The sequence below is a fragment of the Gorilla gorilla genome, chromosome 22, assembly GCF_029281585.2.
Source record: "Gorilla gorilla gorilla isolate KB3781 chromosome 22, NHGRI_mGorGor1-v2.1_pri, whole genome shotgun sequence".
NCBI classification, from domain to species: Eukaryota; Metazoa; Chordata; class Mammalia; order Primates; family Hominidae; genus Gorilla; species Gorilla gorilla.
This window is the reverse complement of record NC_073246.2, coordinates 30,835,354-30,849,262: the sequence shown is the minus strand read 5'-3', so window position 1 is coordinate 30,849,262 and position 13,909 is coordinate 30,835,354. Positions and strand designations below refer to the sequence as shown.

Genomic DNA, 13,909 nt, shown 5'->3' with positions numbered 1-13,909 from the left:
AAGTCTTAATCTTCACTTTGTCTTTTATAAGATGATAAAAGGCTGGGTAGGATTTAGAATCCCTAACAGTTTCCCCTACTAACTGAAAGACTTTGGACTCATCATTTGGCTTCTCTGGGTGTGTGATTTTTTTTCACTTAGAAAATTGAAAGAGATGTTTTCTAAAAATGTCTTTCCTTCAAGTGCTATAATATGTCTTTTTTATTTTACTGTTACGTGAGATTAGGAGTTAAAATTGGCTCAATAGAGGGGAATTTTTTAAATGTTTTTTGGAAAACAGAGAAATTTTTCTAAAATGCTTGAAGTTTACAAGTACTGTCAATCTGTTAAGGAATGAATTATAAAGAAAACTTGTGGTGTTTAATCATTGATTCTTAGGTCACCACCAGCAGCACTGATGTCTCTTCTTAGCACTCAAGAGGACTTACTAGAAAATGTTTTGGGGTGTATTCCTGTTGGACAGATAGTTACTATTAAACCACTGAGTGAAGACTTCTGTTATGTTCTGGGATACCTTCTCACTTGGAAATTAATACTAACTTTCTTCAAAGCTGCATCATCACAGGTAAATAAATATATGACAACTTTCGATAGTTCTGTCCTAATATGCTTCTGATACTGTTCTAAATACCTTCCTTTCAGTTTAATAGGAAATCCTTATGTTTTAATCTCATCTTTTAAAATTTATTTTATTTTATTTATTTGAGACAGGGTCTCACTCTGTTGCCTGTGCTGGAATGCAGTGGCACAATCTCGGCTCACTGCAACCTCTGCCTCCTAGGCTCAAGCGATCTTCTCACTAAGTAGCTGGGACTACAGGTGCAAGCCACCATGCCTGGCTAATTTTTATGTTTTCGTAGAGATGGGGTTTCACCGTGTTGCCCAGACTGGTCTCAAACTCCTGAGCTCAAGCTATCCACCCACCTTGGCCTCCCAAAATGCTGGGATTACAGGCATGAGCCACTGCGCCCAGCCTAATCTCATTTTATCCAACTAACTTCAATCTGCTTAATAAGTTTACTCCTGTCCCTTATACCTTACCTTCCAAGCAAAAGTAATTACTCTGATAGGTGGCCAGATCAACTTTTTTCTAACTGAGTGTAGTCACCAGGTTCTTTTATTTCAGGAAATAATATTTATATAATTTAATTTTGTACTATCATAGTAATGATTTCAAAAGAATTGGATCTTGTGTTTTTTGTTTTTTTTTCGGAGGGAGTCAATTTGTCACTCTGTTGTGGAGATATAACTTAATACATCATTGGAAATTTACCTTACTTGAAAATCACTGTTTGGAGAGAGATCTGTGAAACATTACCTATGTAATAATTCAAACTGTTACCTAAATGGTGAAAATATCTGAAATATTTTGTCCAAATTATTCTAGCAGCCACTAGATGTCTCTGTTGTCTCATGTTTAGGAAGTAAGACCTTGTCCAAGAAGAAACTGGAAAGATCTCTCTAGTTTTTCTTTTAGAAGGATCCCCACTTGAAGATAGTTTGAGCCGGGGAAGTGGAGGTTGCAGTGAGCTGAGATCATGCCACTGCACTCAAGCCTGGGCGACAGAGCCAGATCCTGTCTCAAAAAGAACAAGGAAGATCCAAATCTCTGTCAATCTTTGATTGAATTAGCCTAGTAAAATATGTGCCTTCTTTTGACAGGTCAATACAAAAAGATTTAGTTTATCACTTAGTGTGATTAAGTATTCATGGCATTCATTTCCAATGTGACTTTTTGGAATTTTTAAATTATAATTTATGTTGTTGCTCATAGCCTATACCCTGGTACAAAGATATCAATTTTTGCATCTTTGCATTTGTATATCTACGGGGAAAAGTCAAATCACAGAAGCAGCACTGATCTAGCTGTTAAATAGATTAGTTTTCTCTTTAGGCCTGTCACTTATTTTTGTGACTTAAGCTAGTTTTATTTGCTGATGATATATTTCAAGAGCTCCTTATTTGGCTTTTACATCAATTTCTTAAAATATTGTTGATCTTTAAAAAATAGCAGCAGATTGAGGTATTTGTGTATAAGAGTTTTGTTCTCATTTTATATTCAGAAATTAGGAAAATCGCCATGCATCACCTTTTTCATTAAGCTGGGATTGGGTTAGGGTGCAAAATTATACGGCAGCATTTATTATTATTGAGTCTGACACTTGAACTGAGCTGTGGGCAGATAAACCAGAATAACCCACTAAGTAATACTAATTAGATGAATCCTGAAATAGACAGAATTTTTCTTCGGAAAACTTTAAATGTTCCTAAATCATGGGTTAACTTTTTTCTCAAAAAAACTAGCAAATCAGATTGAACTGGAAAAAGTTGTATATGTACATGTGTATGTTTATGTGTCTGTTTAATAAAGCTTTACTGAGATATTGCACATACCATAAAATTTACCCACTTAGCATACACAGTTTGGTGTTTTTAGTATATAGTCATCCCTTGATATCTGCTGGGGATTGTTTCCAGGCTCCCTCCCATGACCTCCCACCCCAGCGAATACTCAATTTCCTTATATAAAATGGCATATAATATCTGCATCTAACCTGTGCACATCTTCCTGTATACTACTTAAAATCATCTCTAGATTAGTTATCACTGATACAATGTAAATGCTATTGAAATAGTTGCTATACTGTATTCAAGTTTTTAGTATTTTTATTGTTGTATTGGTTTTTTTTAATCACTTTTTTTGCCCCTCAAATGTTTTCAATCTGCGATTGGTTGAATTCTCGGATGTGGAACCCATGGAAGTGGAGGGCTGACTGTATTCACAGAGTTGTGCAACTGTTAACCACTACATAATTTTAGAACCTTTTCAACATCCCATTGTAATTGATAGCAATCACTTCCCATTTCCTCTCAAACCCCACAGCTCCTGACAACCATTAAACTGTGTTCTGTCTCTATGCGTCTGCCTGTTCTGGACATTTCACATATCTGGTCTTTTGTGTCTGGCTTTTATTTTAGTATATTATTTTCAAGATTATCAAATTGAAGCATGTATCATAAGTATTGCATTTATTTTTGTGGCTGAATAATACTCCATTTTGTAGATCTATCACATTTTGTTTATCTGTTTATCCATTAATGGGCATTTAGGTTGTTTCCTTTTTTTTGGCTATTGTAAATAAAGCTGCTGTGAACATTCATGTATGAGCTTTTGTGTTGAAATATGTTTTCATTTCACTTGTGTTGTATACCTTGGAGTGGGATTGCTGGGTCATATATGTGTGTTTTTTAAAGTCCATTGATATTGGTGATTAATTTTTTAAAAATCTCCAACTTTTTATTTTGAAAAATTAAACACTGAAGTTGGAAGAATAATTCAATGGAAAATCACATACTCTTTTAGATAAAAAAGCTACATACGTCTTTTAACATATTGCTACATTTGCACATACTTTCTCTGTATTTACTTTTTTTCTGCTGATCTACTTGAAAGTAAGTTGCAGACATTATGATGCTTTACCAAAAGTATTTAAGCATATATCTCCTAAGATCACGGACATGTTTCTACATAAGCATAATATAATTTTTATACTCAAGAAATTTAATTTTGATGCAATAATATCTAATTTTTATTTAGATACTTTCAGTTGTCCCAGTAATATCTTTATAGTTTTATTTTCTTCTCTGTTGAAGATCCAATCAAGAATCATGTTTGTATTTGCTTGTCGTATTTCTTTAGTTTCTTTAACCTATAATTTCTATACCTTTCTTTTCTTTCTTGTCATTGTTTTGGCCAGCTGTTTTTAGCCTGTCATACAATGTGAATTTGTCTGATCGTTTCCTCATTAGATTGTGGTTAATTTTTAGCAATAGTACTTACTGCACAAGTTGTTATGTGTTCTCTGTGTCTTACCTCAGGAGCCATATAATGTCATTGTGTTCTTTTACAGGTTGAGTATCCCTTATCCAAAATGCTTGGGACCAGTAGTGTTTCTGATTTCAGATTTTTTCAGATTCTGGAATATTTTTGTTACACTTACTGGTTGAGCATCCCAGATCCGAAAATCTGAAATGCTCCAGGAGCATTTCCTTTAAGCATCATGTTGGTGCTCAACAAGTTTTAGATTATGGAGCATTTTGGATTTTGGATTTTCAGATTTGGGATGTTCATCCTTCATTAGTGATGTTAAGTTTGATGATAAGAGCACTTTGGTCAACATATTTTAAAAATCAATTCCAAATCCTATGACTTGATCCTTGTACTTAAGTATTCATAGTGTTCAGAAAATGCTATATTTTACACAAAGAAAGGATAAATGCTTGAGGTGATGAATACCCCACTTACCCTAGTACATATTATATGCCTATAAAATACCTCATATACCCCATAAATATCTACTGTGTACCCACAAAAATTAAAAATACAAAATTTTTAAAAAGAATGATATCTTTGTACTGTGAGGAGATATGTGATATAGTAGAAGAAATTATCTTAAAACCAATACAGATACCAAAGAACTGCAGAGTCAATGTGGAAAATGCAAGCTGCGTTATGGAGGGAAAGCAGGAGTTGTGAAGCACGGGTCTCACACAGATACCTGCAGTGCTCCCACTGGTGGCTCGTTTTTCTGTTTTTAAAAGAGAAACCAGAAATCCATATTTTTATGTGAAATTTCCTGATTGAAAAAACAACTCTGAGAAGACCCCCATGACATTTTGGACCACTAGTTTGTGCTCTCTGTCGTAAAGGGATGTCGGAGTTTTTGATACAGGGTGAGGTCAGCCATAAAAATGGGATCAGTTTTAAGCAGGAATTTGAAAGGTTAAAGACAGTGGTGTGGAAGGAATGTATGGAAGACTTGGGAGGAGAGTGAGGGAGTCATCTGTGGGAATGGTGAATAGATTTTCTTGTCTCAGACATTCTAAGCCAAGGTGAGTGTATTGTAATACAGGAAGACAATTTGAGAAAGATATTAGAAATGTGTTACAACAATGAGGGGATAGAATGTCTGCTAGTTTATGAGGAAAGGAAATTTGTTACACTTTGAGTTGTTCTTTTATACCAATCGTCTTGGTGTATTTGGTTTACTAACAAATTCTTTGCTCTCCACCAGCTTCGGGCTTTGTATTCCATGTATCTTAGGAAAACAAAGAGTTTGAATAAATTGCTCTATCACCTGTTCAGGCTTATGCCGGAAAATCCAACCTATGCAGAGACAGCAATTGAGGTCCCAAATAAGGACCCTAAAACATTCTTTACTGAGGAGCTCCAGCTGAGTATTAGAGGTCAGTAAGATATGTGTTTATGTTCTTTCTTGTATACTAGATTCAGACTAGGTTGAATTAAACTTTTCCCTGAGAATGTGGAGAATAACCCCAAAGGTGGGTCCTGGCTATGAGAATGTTGAAATTGACCATTTTCCATATTTCTCTAAATAGGATGAATAATTAGTTTTTACCCATAAGACTGTGAGGAATTTAATACATTTTTGAAGCTTAGCGTGGTTAGACTATTAACTTTTGACTCTGTAAACAAATATTTCTTACGTGATAACATTTTATAGGCATATAAATCAGGGGAAATAAAATTGAATAACATTTATTTCATTCTGGGAGCTCACATGTGAGCTGAGAGGACAGATATGCATGTATCTGGTTGTACTACAGTATTGGAAACAATTTACTAAGAATATGAGTTTTTTAAATGCCTTGGAGATCTGAGGATGGATTGCATCTTGTGAGTATTGAGTTGGGTATTCCAAGACTTCTGCACAGCAGTTCAGCAAGCTCTGGGGAAAGTAAAGGAGGCCAAACTCCTTTTCATAATTTATAACAGCATGCATCTTTAATTTTTCCTTCTTTTTAAAATATGTGTATTCTATTTTATTTGTGGTCTTCATGTTAAATACAGAAATCTGTTTCTAGGTAGATTTATCAGTGTCAATTGGGATTTTCACGTTTTTTTTTCTTTGAGATGGACTCTCGCTCTGTCGCCCGGGCTGGAGTGCAGTGGTGTGATCTCGGCTCACTGCAAGCTCCGCCTGCCGGGTTCACGCCATTCTCCTGCCTCAGCCTCCCGAGTAGCTGGGACTACCGGCACCCGTCACCACGCCCACCTAATTTTTTGTATTTTTAGTAGAGACGGGGTTTCACCGTTTTAGCCAGAATGGTCTCGATCTCCTGATCTCGTGATCCACCCACCTTGGCCTCCCAAAGTGCTGGGATTACAGGCGTGAGCCACCGCGCCCGGCGGGATTTTCACTTTAAAAAATAATTCTTTTGCCATTCTTATGGTTCATTTTGAATGTGTGGAAAGATGCTCATATTCCAGAGTTCTGGTTTCTCTGGTATGTTTGTTTTATGAGCTATAGCACTATTGTTGAGAAATTAAGGATCACTTTCTAAAGAAAATACTAATATTAGTCTGTTATTCTATATAAGAAATATATGTTACTAATCAATAATTTGTTTTTTCCTCAGAAACAACAATGCTTCCATACCACATTCCACACTTGGCTTGTTCAGTCTATCATATGACATTAAAAGACTTGCCTGCCATGGTTAGGTTGTGGTGGAATAGCAGTGAGAAGCGTGTTTTCAATATTGTGGATAGATTTACAAGCAAGTATGTCAGCAGTGTTCTTTCTTTTCAAGAAATATCTTCTGTACAAACAAGTACACAACTATTTAATGGCATGATGGTTAGTATTGTCTTGACTTTCTCTAGAAAAGTTGTTTTAATATTGGGTATGTCTGTCATTGTTAATATCATAACAGACTGTAGCTCTTAACTCAGAATTTATACAAACTGGTGGCCAGGAGTCGTGGCTCATGCCTTAATCCCAGCGCTTTGGGAGGCCAAGGTGGGAGGATCACTTGAGCCCAGGAGTTCAAGACCAGCCTATTTTATTTTCTAATTTGTGTGTCAAATCTCAACATTACTTCATGCGTGGATTGAAACAGTGGTATAATTTCATTTACACACTGTATTAGTCTATTCTCAGATTGCTATAAATGCCTGAAACTGGGTAATTTATAAAGAAAAGAGGTTTAGGCCGGGTGCAGTGGCTCATGCCTGTAATCCCAGCACTTTAGGAGGCCGAGGTGGGTGGATCACTTGAGGTCAGGAATTTGAAACCAGCCTGGGCAACATGGTGAAACCCCATCTCTACTAAAAAAATATAAAAATTAGCCATGTGTGGTGGCGGGCGCCAGTAATCCCAGCTACTCAGAAACTTACAATCATGGCGGAAGGCAAACGGGAGTCAGCACTTCACATGGCCAGAGCAGGAGGGAGAGAGGCAGGGAGGTGTCACACAATTTTAAACAACCAGATCTCATGACAACTCACTCACTATCACGAGACTAGCACCCGCGGGAAATCCATCCCCATGATCCAATCACTTCCCACCAGGCCCCACTTCCAACACTTGTGATTACAATTCAGCATGAGATTTGAGCGGGGATACAGATCCAAACCATTTCACCCACCAAATAGTTTTTGAGCATTCATTAGTTCATTCAAAATCTGTACTGGAATACTTACAGATGCCAAGCACTGTGTCCCAGTCACCAAGGATATGAACAGTTTAGTAGGACCAGATTCTTGTCCTGTAATAACATACAGTCTAATAAAGGGAAAAGAGCGAGACTGATAATGATTTTTGCATTGGAAAGTAGCATATTAAGATAAAGAGTGCCTCGTGATCTGAGTGGGAAAGATTCATCTGGCTGAGGGGATTAAGTGAGATTTTATGGCAGAAAATCACTTGGAGGTGGGCAGGATTTTGTTATGGGGAAAATGAAGGGAATGGCATTTACTAAAAAGAAAATAGGCTGAGTGTGGTGGCTCACGCCTGTAATCCCAACACTTTGGGAGGCTGAGGCGGGCAGACCACCTAAGCTTGGGAGCTCAAGACCAGCCTGGCCAACATGGAGAAACCCCATCTCTACTAAAAATACAAAATTAGCCGGGTGTGGTGGCACGTGCCTGTAATCCCAGCTACTCAGGAGGCTGAGGTAGGAGAATCTTTTGAACCCGGGAGGCGGAGGTTGCGGTGAGCCGAGATCACGCCATTGCACTCCAGCCTGGGCAACAGGAGTGAAACTCCATCTCAAAAAAGAAAAAAAAAAAAAAAAAAGAGAGAGAGAGAAAATAGTATTGCAAAAGCAAAAAGCACGGAAGTGAGAATGTCATTTCAGTCGTTGCCCAGGAAATGATAAATAATGCAGTACTCCAGCCCAAATAATGCGTAGGAGTCCCAAGGGTGAATAGTCTCAACAGTGAATTAGAGGTATGTTGGGAAGGGCCTCAAATAACAGTCTAAAGTGGTACAGTTCAGCCACTGAACATTTTTCATTCAGGCAGTAGCATGATCAGAATTAAAATCTTTGAAATTGCTCTGACCACAATCTATAGCATGATCTGTTGGCAAACAGTTTGGATTCAAATGAATGGTTAGAGGAGACTATTGGGGTAGACATGAACAAAGGACTAGGGCATGGGTGAGGCAGTAGCAGTGGGAATATAAAAGGGATGTGAGAGATTTTGTGCTAGTGATTTAGTTAATATCTAGGATGAGGTAGAAGCAGAAATTTAAAATGATGCTATCATGATTTTTTAGCCTGGAAGTAGGAAATTCAGAAGATGAAGTTTATAAAGGATGATAATGTGTGCGTTTTATGTTGAGTTTGCAATGTTGGTTTGAAAACCAAACAAATAACTATAAATGTTCTGGCAGTTGATGGTTGGCTCCAAAGCTCAGGAGGATAATATGGTAGAGGAAGAATTGTTAGATGTAGAAGTGACATTCGATACTCTGGGTGTGGAAGAGAAGCATAATAACCCATTCTGTCACTTATCTATTCAAGGTTTATTGAACTCTTATGTGACAAGCCTAATATAATAAAACCTTTTTTATGAGCAATTTCTTTTAAAACAAACTTTGAATATCACAAAATCACTGTAAAAATATACCAGGCAGGTATTTAAACGTATTTCTTAATTACCTCATGTCAGATAAGTGAATGTATTTACCTGCATTGTCCTTGAATGAAGTCTTTAGCTTTTAATAGTCAACCTATCAAAATGTTTTCTGGTTGAAAGACAGAAATTTGGCAAACAAAATATCCTTTGTTGTATTGCAGGTTAAAGCTCGAGCTACTACTCGAGAGGTAATGGCTACTTATACTATTGAGGACATAGTTATTGAACTTATAATACAACTGCCTTCAAATTATCCACTGGGTTCAATAACAGTAGAAAGTGGGAAAAGAGTAGGAGTAGCTGTTCAGCAGTGGCGGAACTGGATGCTGCAGTTAAGCACTTACCTCACCCATCAGGTAAGTTTCTGTTTACACATTTGGCTTTACAAACTTGGAAAAGATGATCTATTTAAAAGGGCATTTAAACATAAAATATATCTTTTCTGCTTAAGATAAAAGTAGATATTAAACTTCCTTGGATAAATACAGGGATATGCCTAAATGGATTAAACCTGCCTTTCTGTTTTAATTGTTAAGGTTCTGTAATTTATTTTGAGAGGGATTGACTTTATTTCATTAACACTGTAGAAGGTGTAGAACAGTACACCTTCTGTGAAGGTGTATTAACGAAATTGTTTCGGAGAGGATCTTTTGAAAGATACTGGACAGATGAATGCCTTCTGAGCTACTTTCACTTTTATTCTTACATTTCAACTCCTCTTTGGTTAGAGAAGTCCCAGGACTCTCAAAGACCTTTGACCTCTAAACACATTTTAAATCTTCAGTTCTGTGTGCACACTGTGTATCTCAGGCGTTCTACAATAAAGAAAAACTTTTTTTTTTTTTTTTTAAGAGTTTTTGCTCTTGTTGCCCAGGCTGAAGTGCAATGGCATGATCTCAGCTCACTGCAACCTCTGCCTCCCGGTTCAAGCGATTCTGCTGCCTCAGCTTCCAGAGTAGCTGGGATTACAGGCACCCGCCACCACACCTGGCTAATTGTTTGTATTTTTAGTAGAGATGGGGTTTCACTATGTTGGCCATGGTGGTCAGTGAACTCCTGACCTCAAGTGATCTACCCACCTTAGCCTCCCAGAGTGCTGGGATTACAAGCTTGAGCTACCGCTCCCGGCCAAGAAAAACGATTTTAAAACAAATATGCTCACCAATATTGTAGAGCTGGAACAAATCATTTGAGATAATTTCATCATTTTCAGTTAAACATTAGAACTAACCTAAATGATTTAATTATTAAGAGAGTTTTATCAAGCAATAAGCTTAGACTATAACACTTTAAGTATTGGTCCAGAAGCCTTTAAAGTATGTCTTTAATGGAGAAAAATTACATCTGGTTCCAAAAACTTGGGAGGTTATTTTAAAAACCAACATTCATAAGTTAGGAGACATGAACATAGCCAAGCAGATTCTCTTCTTTCAGAATTGTAATTCAACTTTAAAATTTGTGAAATTGAATAAAAATAAAATTGGTGGTTATCAGTGTGTAGTGACTTATTTTTCTTCTTGTTAACAGAATGGAAGTATTATGGAAGGCTTAGCTTTATGGAAAAATAATGTAGACAAACGTTTTGAGGGTGTTGAAGATTGCATGATCTGTTTCTCAGTCATTCACGGTTTCAACTATTCCCTTCCCAAAAAAGCCTGTAGAACATGCAAGAAAAAATTCCATTCAGCCTGCTTGGTAAGTCTAAAGAGAAATTAACTTACTTATATTTTATGTATTTTATACACATAAACACACACATACACACACACACATACATACATACACAATGTCTAACTTCGGAAGAGAAAATGTGTGTTAAACTTAATTGTAGCTAATGGGAGATATATTAAAAAGTGATTTTTTTAAATCTGCCAAAGATAATTAGCAGTTTACTGAGACTGGTAGAATCAAGGCCCTCTAATAAATGGGTGTTTCCAGTGACCTTTTACCACTCAAGAAGTAGAAGGTCTTTTGAGATCTAGACCATGAAGGAGAGTACAGGAGTCGGTACTGGAAGCCATCTGGCATCAGAGCCCTGTGCTCTTTTTAAACATACTGAAAAAGAAGTTGCCATTTGTTCATTTGTTTCACAGGAGATTTCTTATATCTTAGTGATTGTGTGCATGAGCCTAAGTAGAAAGAACTTAGTGTAGCCATCGGAAGTAATACTCAATTTGTGTTAATTTTGGAGATAACAAAGAGCAAAAATTTTAGTATTCTTCCCTTTTCACTTTATCATTTGAAGGTTACTATAGATGTATGTGTGCTTTATGATGTATGTTAGAGAAGAACTTTAAAAGTTCTTTTAGTATTTAAAACCTTTTCTTTTTCAGTACAAATGGTTTACATCTAGCAACAAATCCACTTGTCCACTGTGTCGTGAGACGTTTTTCTGAGATTTTTTTCCCTGGAAGGGATCCCTGAAGTACATCAAACAAAGGCATTGGATTTGGATCCGTCTGAAAGTGTGGATGTGGGGAAGCCAGTGAGCATTACTTTTAAATAGGACCTTCTCTGGAAAATTATTTTGGTTAATGTAATGATCCTAAAATCAGGTTTACTTAACTTTAGATTGCTTTGTAAATGTTTGGAAACTTTCTTTTACAAAAGAATATTACATATTTGAGAGAAAATATTTCTATTAATGGTTTAATCTCTTTGTATATTTAAAAATAAATATGAAAAACCCCTAAATTACAGAATTGGAATTTGTGAAAAGATTGCACAACTATATTATTGATAAACCCATTCTGTTTGTTGATCTGTGTTTTAGAATAGTCCAAGTGAAGCAAAACAAACTGAGAGAGCTAATTTACATCTATAGATATTTTAAGCCTTATTTATTAGTTATGACAATAAATTAGTATTCTGATATTTGTAGATTATTTTAATGATAAAAATGACACTAAGCTATTAATACGGCTTGTCTTAAGATATCTGGAGGCATGCTCTGAAATCCTATATAAAAGAGTTTAAACTGAACTTTAAGGTGCCTCCATTTATCAAGGGTTATGAAACTCAGAAAATTAAATTCTTGATGCTGACCTTTTTGCTTGTGGGAGAATTATTTCTATATATTAGTGAAATTTGAATTGTAAACTTGTCAGTGAATTTATTACTCTGAGCGAGTCTCTAGAGGGTGAGAATTTGAGAGAAATAGTAATTTGATCATTTCATTCATGAAGCGGAGTGGTAGTTATCCTTCTATTGAGAGGGAAGAAATAAATGAGTATTACTGAAACTTAAAGATCAGTGGAAAAAAAAAACATTTAAAAATGTTGTAGGAGACTTTCAATTTTGGAAGCAAACTTAGCTATTCTTACCAGCCAAAGTTATACTAAATAAGAGACTTGGGGGAGCAAATGTTTTTCAGCCTTCAGAAATGAAAGTCAAGGATTTTAGCACTAGGTAAAATTCAGTATAATAGGCTGAAGTGGAGTAAGTGAAAACCTGCCTTTTGCCACTCTTAAAAATTGTGCCCAAAATATAAAAGTGTGGAACTTTAGAACTTGGAATAATTTTATTGCAGTCTTCCATTACATGGAAATAGCATATCTAATATCTAGGTTACTTGAGAGACCAGCTAATCATCTCTGTTGCACATGTTTAATTGGCAAAAAGCAATTCATAATAAATAAAATTACTGCTTTCCATCTACTGGGTAAAATGACTATTGAAATAGTATGAATGTGGTCAGAGGATTATAGTTGAGAGTGAAGTACTATGTGTGAGTTATAGATCTCTCGAATTATATTTATAGATGCAGTGTCCTGCCCGGTTTTGTTTGCCTCCTACATTTTTCTGTAAAATATTTATTGTCTTCTAGCCTTGAGCCTCTGAGGGTCAGTAAGTGAAGTACAGATAGCAAAATTTTACTACCTCGTTAATCCTTTTCTTAAAATATTCTCTATCTTTCTATGTCTCTCTCTGACATAGTAATCCCAAAGGATTGTGTTACTCCCCGTGAAAGTTATTACTTTTCCTTTAAAAATGGTTTTATAATAAGACTGTTTAAAACCTTTCCAGTATTGGTACATCTTGGCTTCTGGCCCAAACCCCAAGCAGAAAAGAAAATGGAATAATGGAGCATTGTTTTTCCACATTAGTATTAGGGCATCAGATTCTTGGTGAAGCACTATAATTAAGTAGTTATAATTAAGTAACTGTTCTTCATACTTAGGACTCTTAATACATTTCTTTAAGACTTGTAAGTATAATTGTAAAGCTTGTTAACTGTTTATATACTAAAGAAAAAGCTTTACAAGATAAGACTGAAATTCAGAATACCACATTAAAGTTTTATCTGTACAGCATTGACAACTCTAACAAAAAGGATTACAGCCCTTAAAATTTTAGCTTAAGGACATTTTAAAATTGCATGAGATTAGCAAAATTATTAATTTAAAACCCCAAAGTAAATTGCAAATTTTAAAATTTATTTTTGACTCTTTTATCACATGCTCCAATGTATGTACATAAGTTTCTGTGGCTTAAATAATATGTTGTTATTTGATACATTTTTGTGGTGCAAGTAATTAATGTTATTATTTGATTGTTATACCACATGTGCCCATTAAAATTCTTTTTAATTAAAAATATTTCAAATATGCAGAAAAATAATAATATAAATGCCCTTGTACCCTTCACATACTATTTTGCCATATTTGCTTCTGATTTTTAAATAAATAAAATGTTACTCTTTTGTACTTCTCCCTGGCGCCATTCTCCTCCTTCTTTCCCTAGAGCTAACGTACTATTCTGAAGTTGCTGTGACTCCTTCCTGTTTAAGATTTTATACTTTACCATGTGTTTTTATCCAGAAACAATGTATAATAGTTAACAAAAATTATGTTAATGATGTTTTATGTATGTAATCTTTTGTAACCTGATTTTCCACTTAACGTAATGCTGTTTAGTGTCATACCAGTTTACTTATCAGTTCCCTTACTAAAGATTGTTTAA

The 13,909-nt window shown here is 35.6% G+C and overlaps 1 protein-coding gene across 2 annotated transcripts in view; it reads left to right on the top strand.

Moving 5' to 3' along the window:
* Positions 1-13,657, top strand: part of LTN1 (listerin E3 ubiquitin protein ligase 1) — a 64,824-nt gene extending 51,167 nt beyond the window's left edge. The window contains exons 25-30 of one of the 2 annotated variants that reach the window (XM_031005257.2): positions 379-565; positions 5,076-5,247; positions 6,442-6,662; positions 9,109-9,303; positions 10,475-10,642; positions 11,281-13,657. In XM_031005257.2, the coding sequence (XP_030861117.2) occupies positions 379-565; positions 5,076-5,247; positions 6,442-6,662; positions 9,109-9,303; positions 10,475-10,642; positions 11,281-11,343 (1,006 nt within the window). In that variant the 3' untranslated portion in view covers positions 11,344-13,657. The other variant, XM_055373844.2, reaches the window with a different exon arrangement.
* The last annotated feature ends 252 nt before the right edge of the window (positions 13,658-13,909 follow it).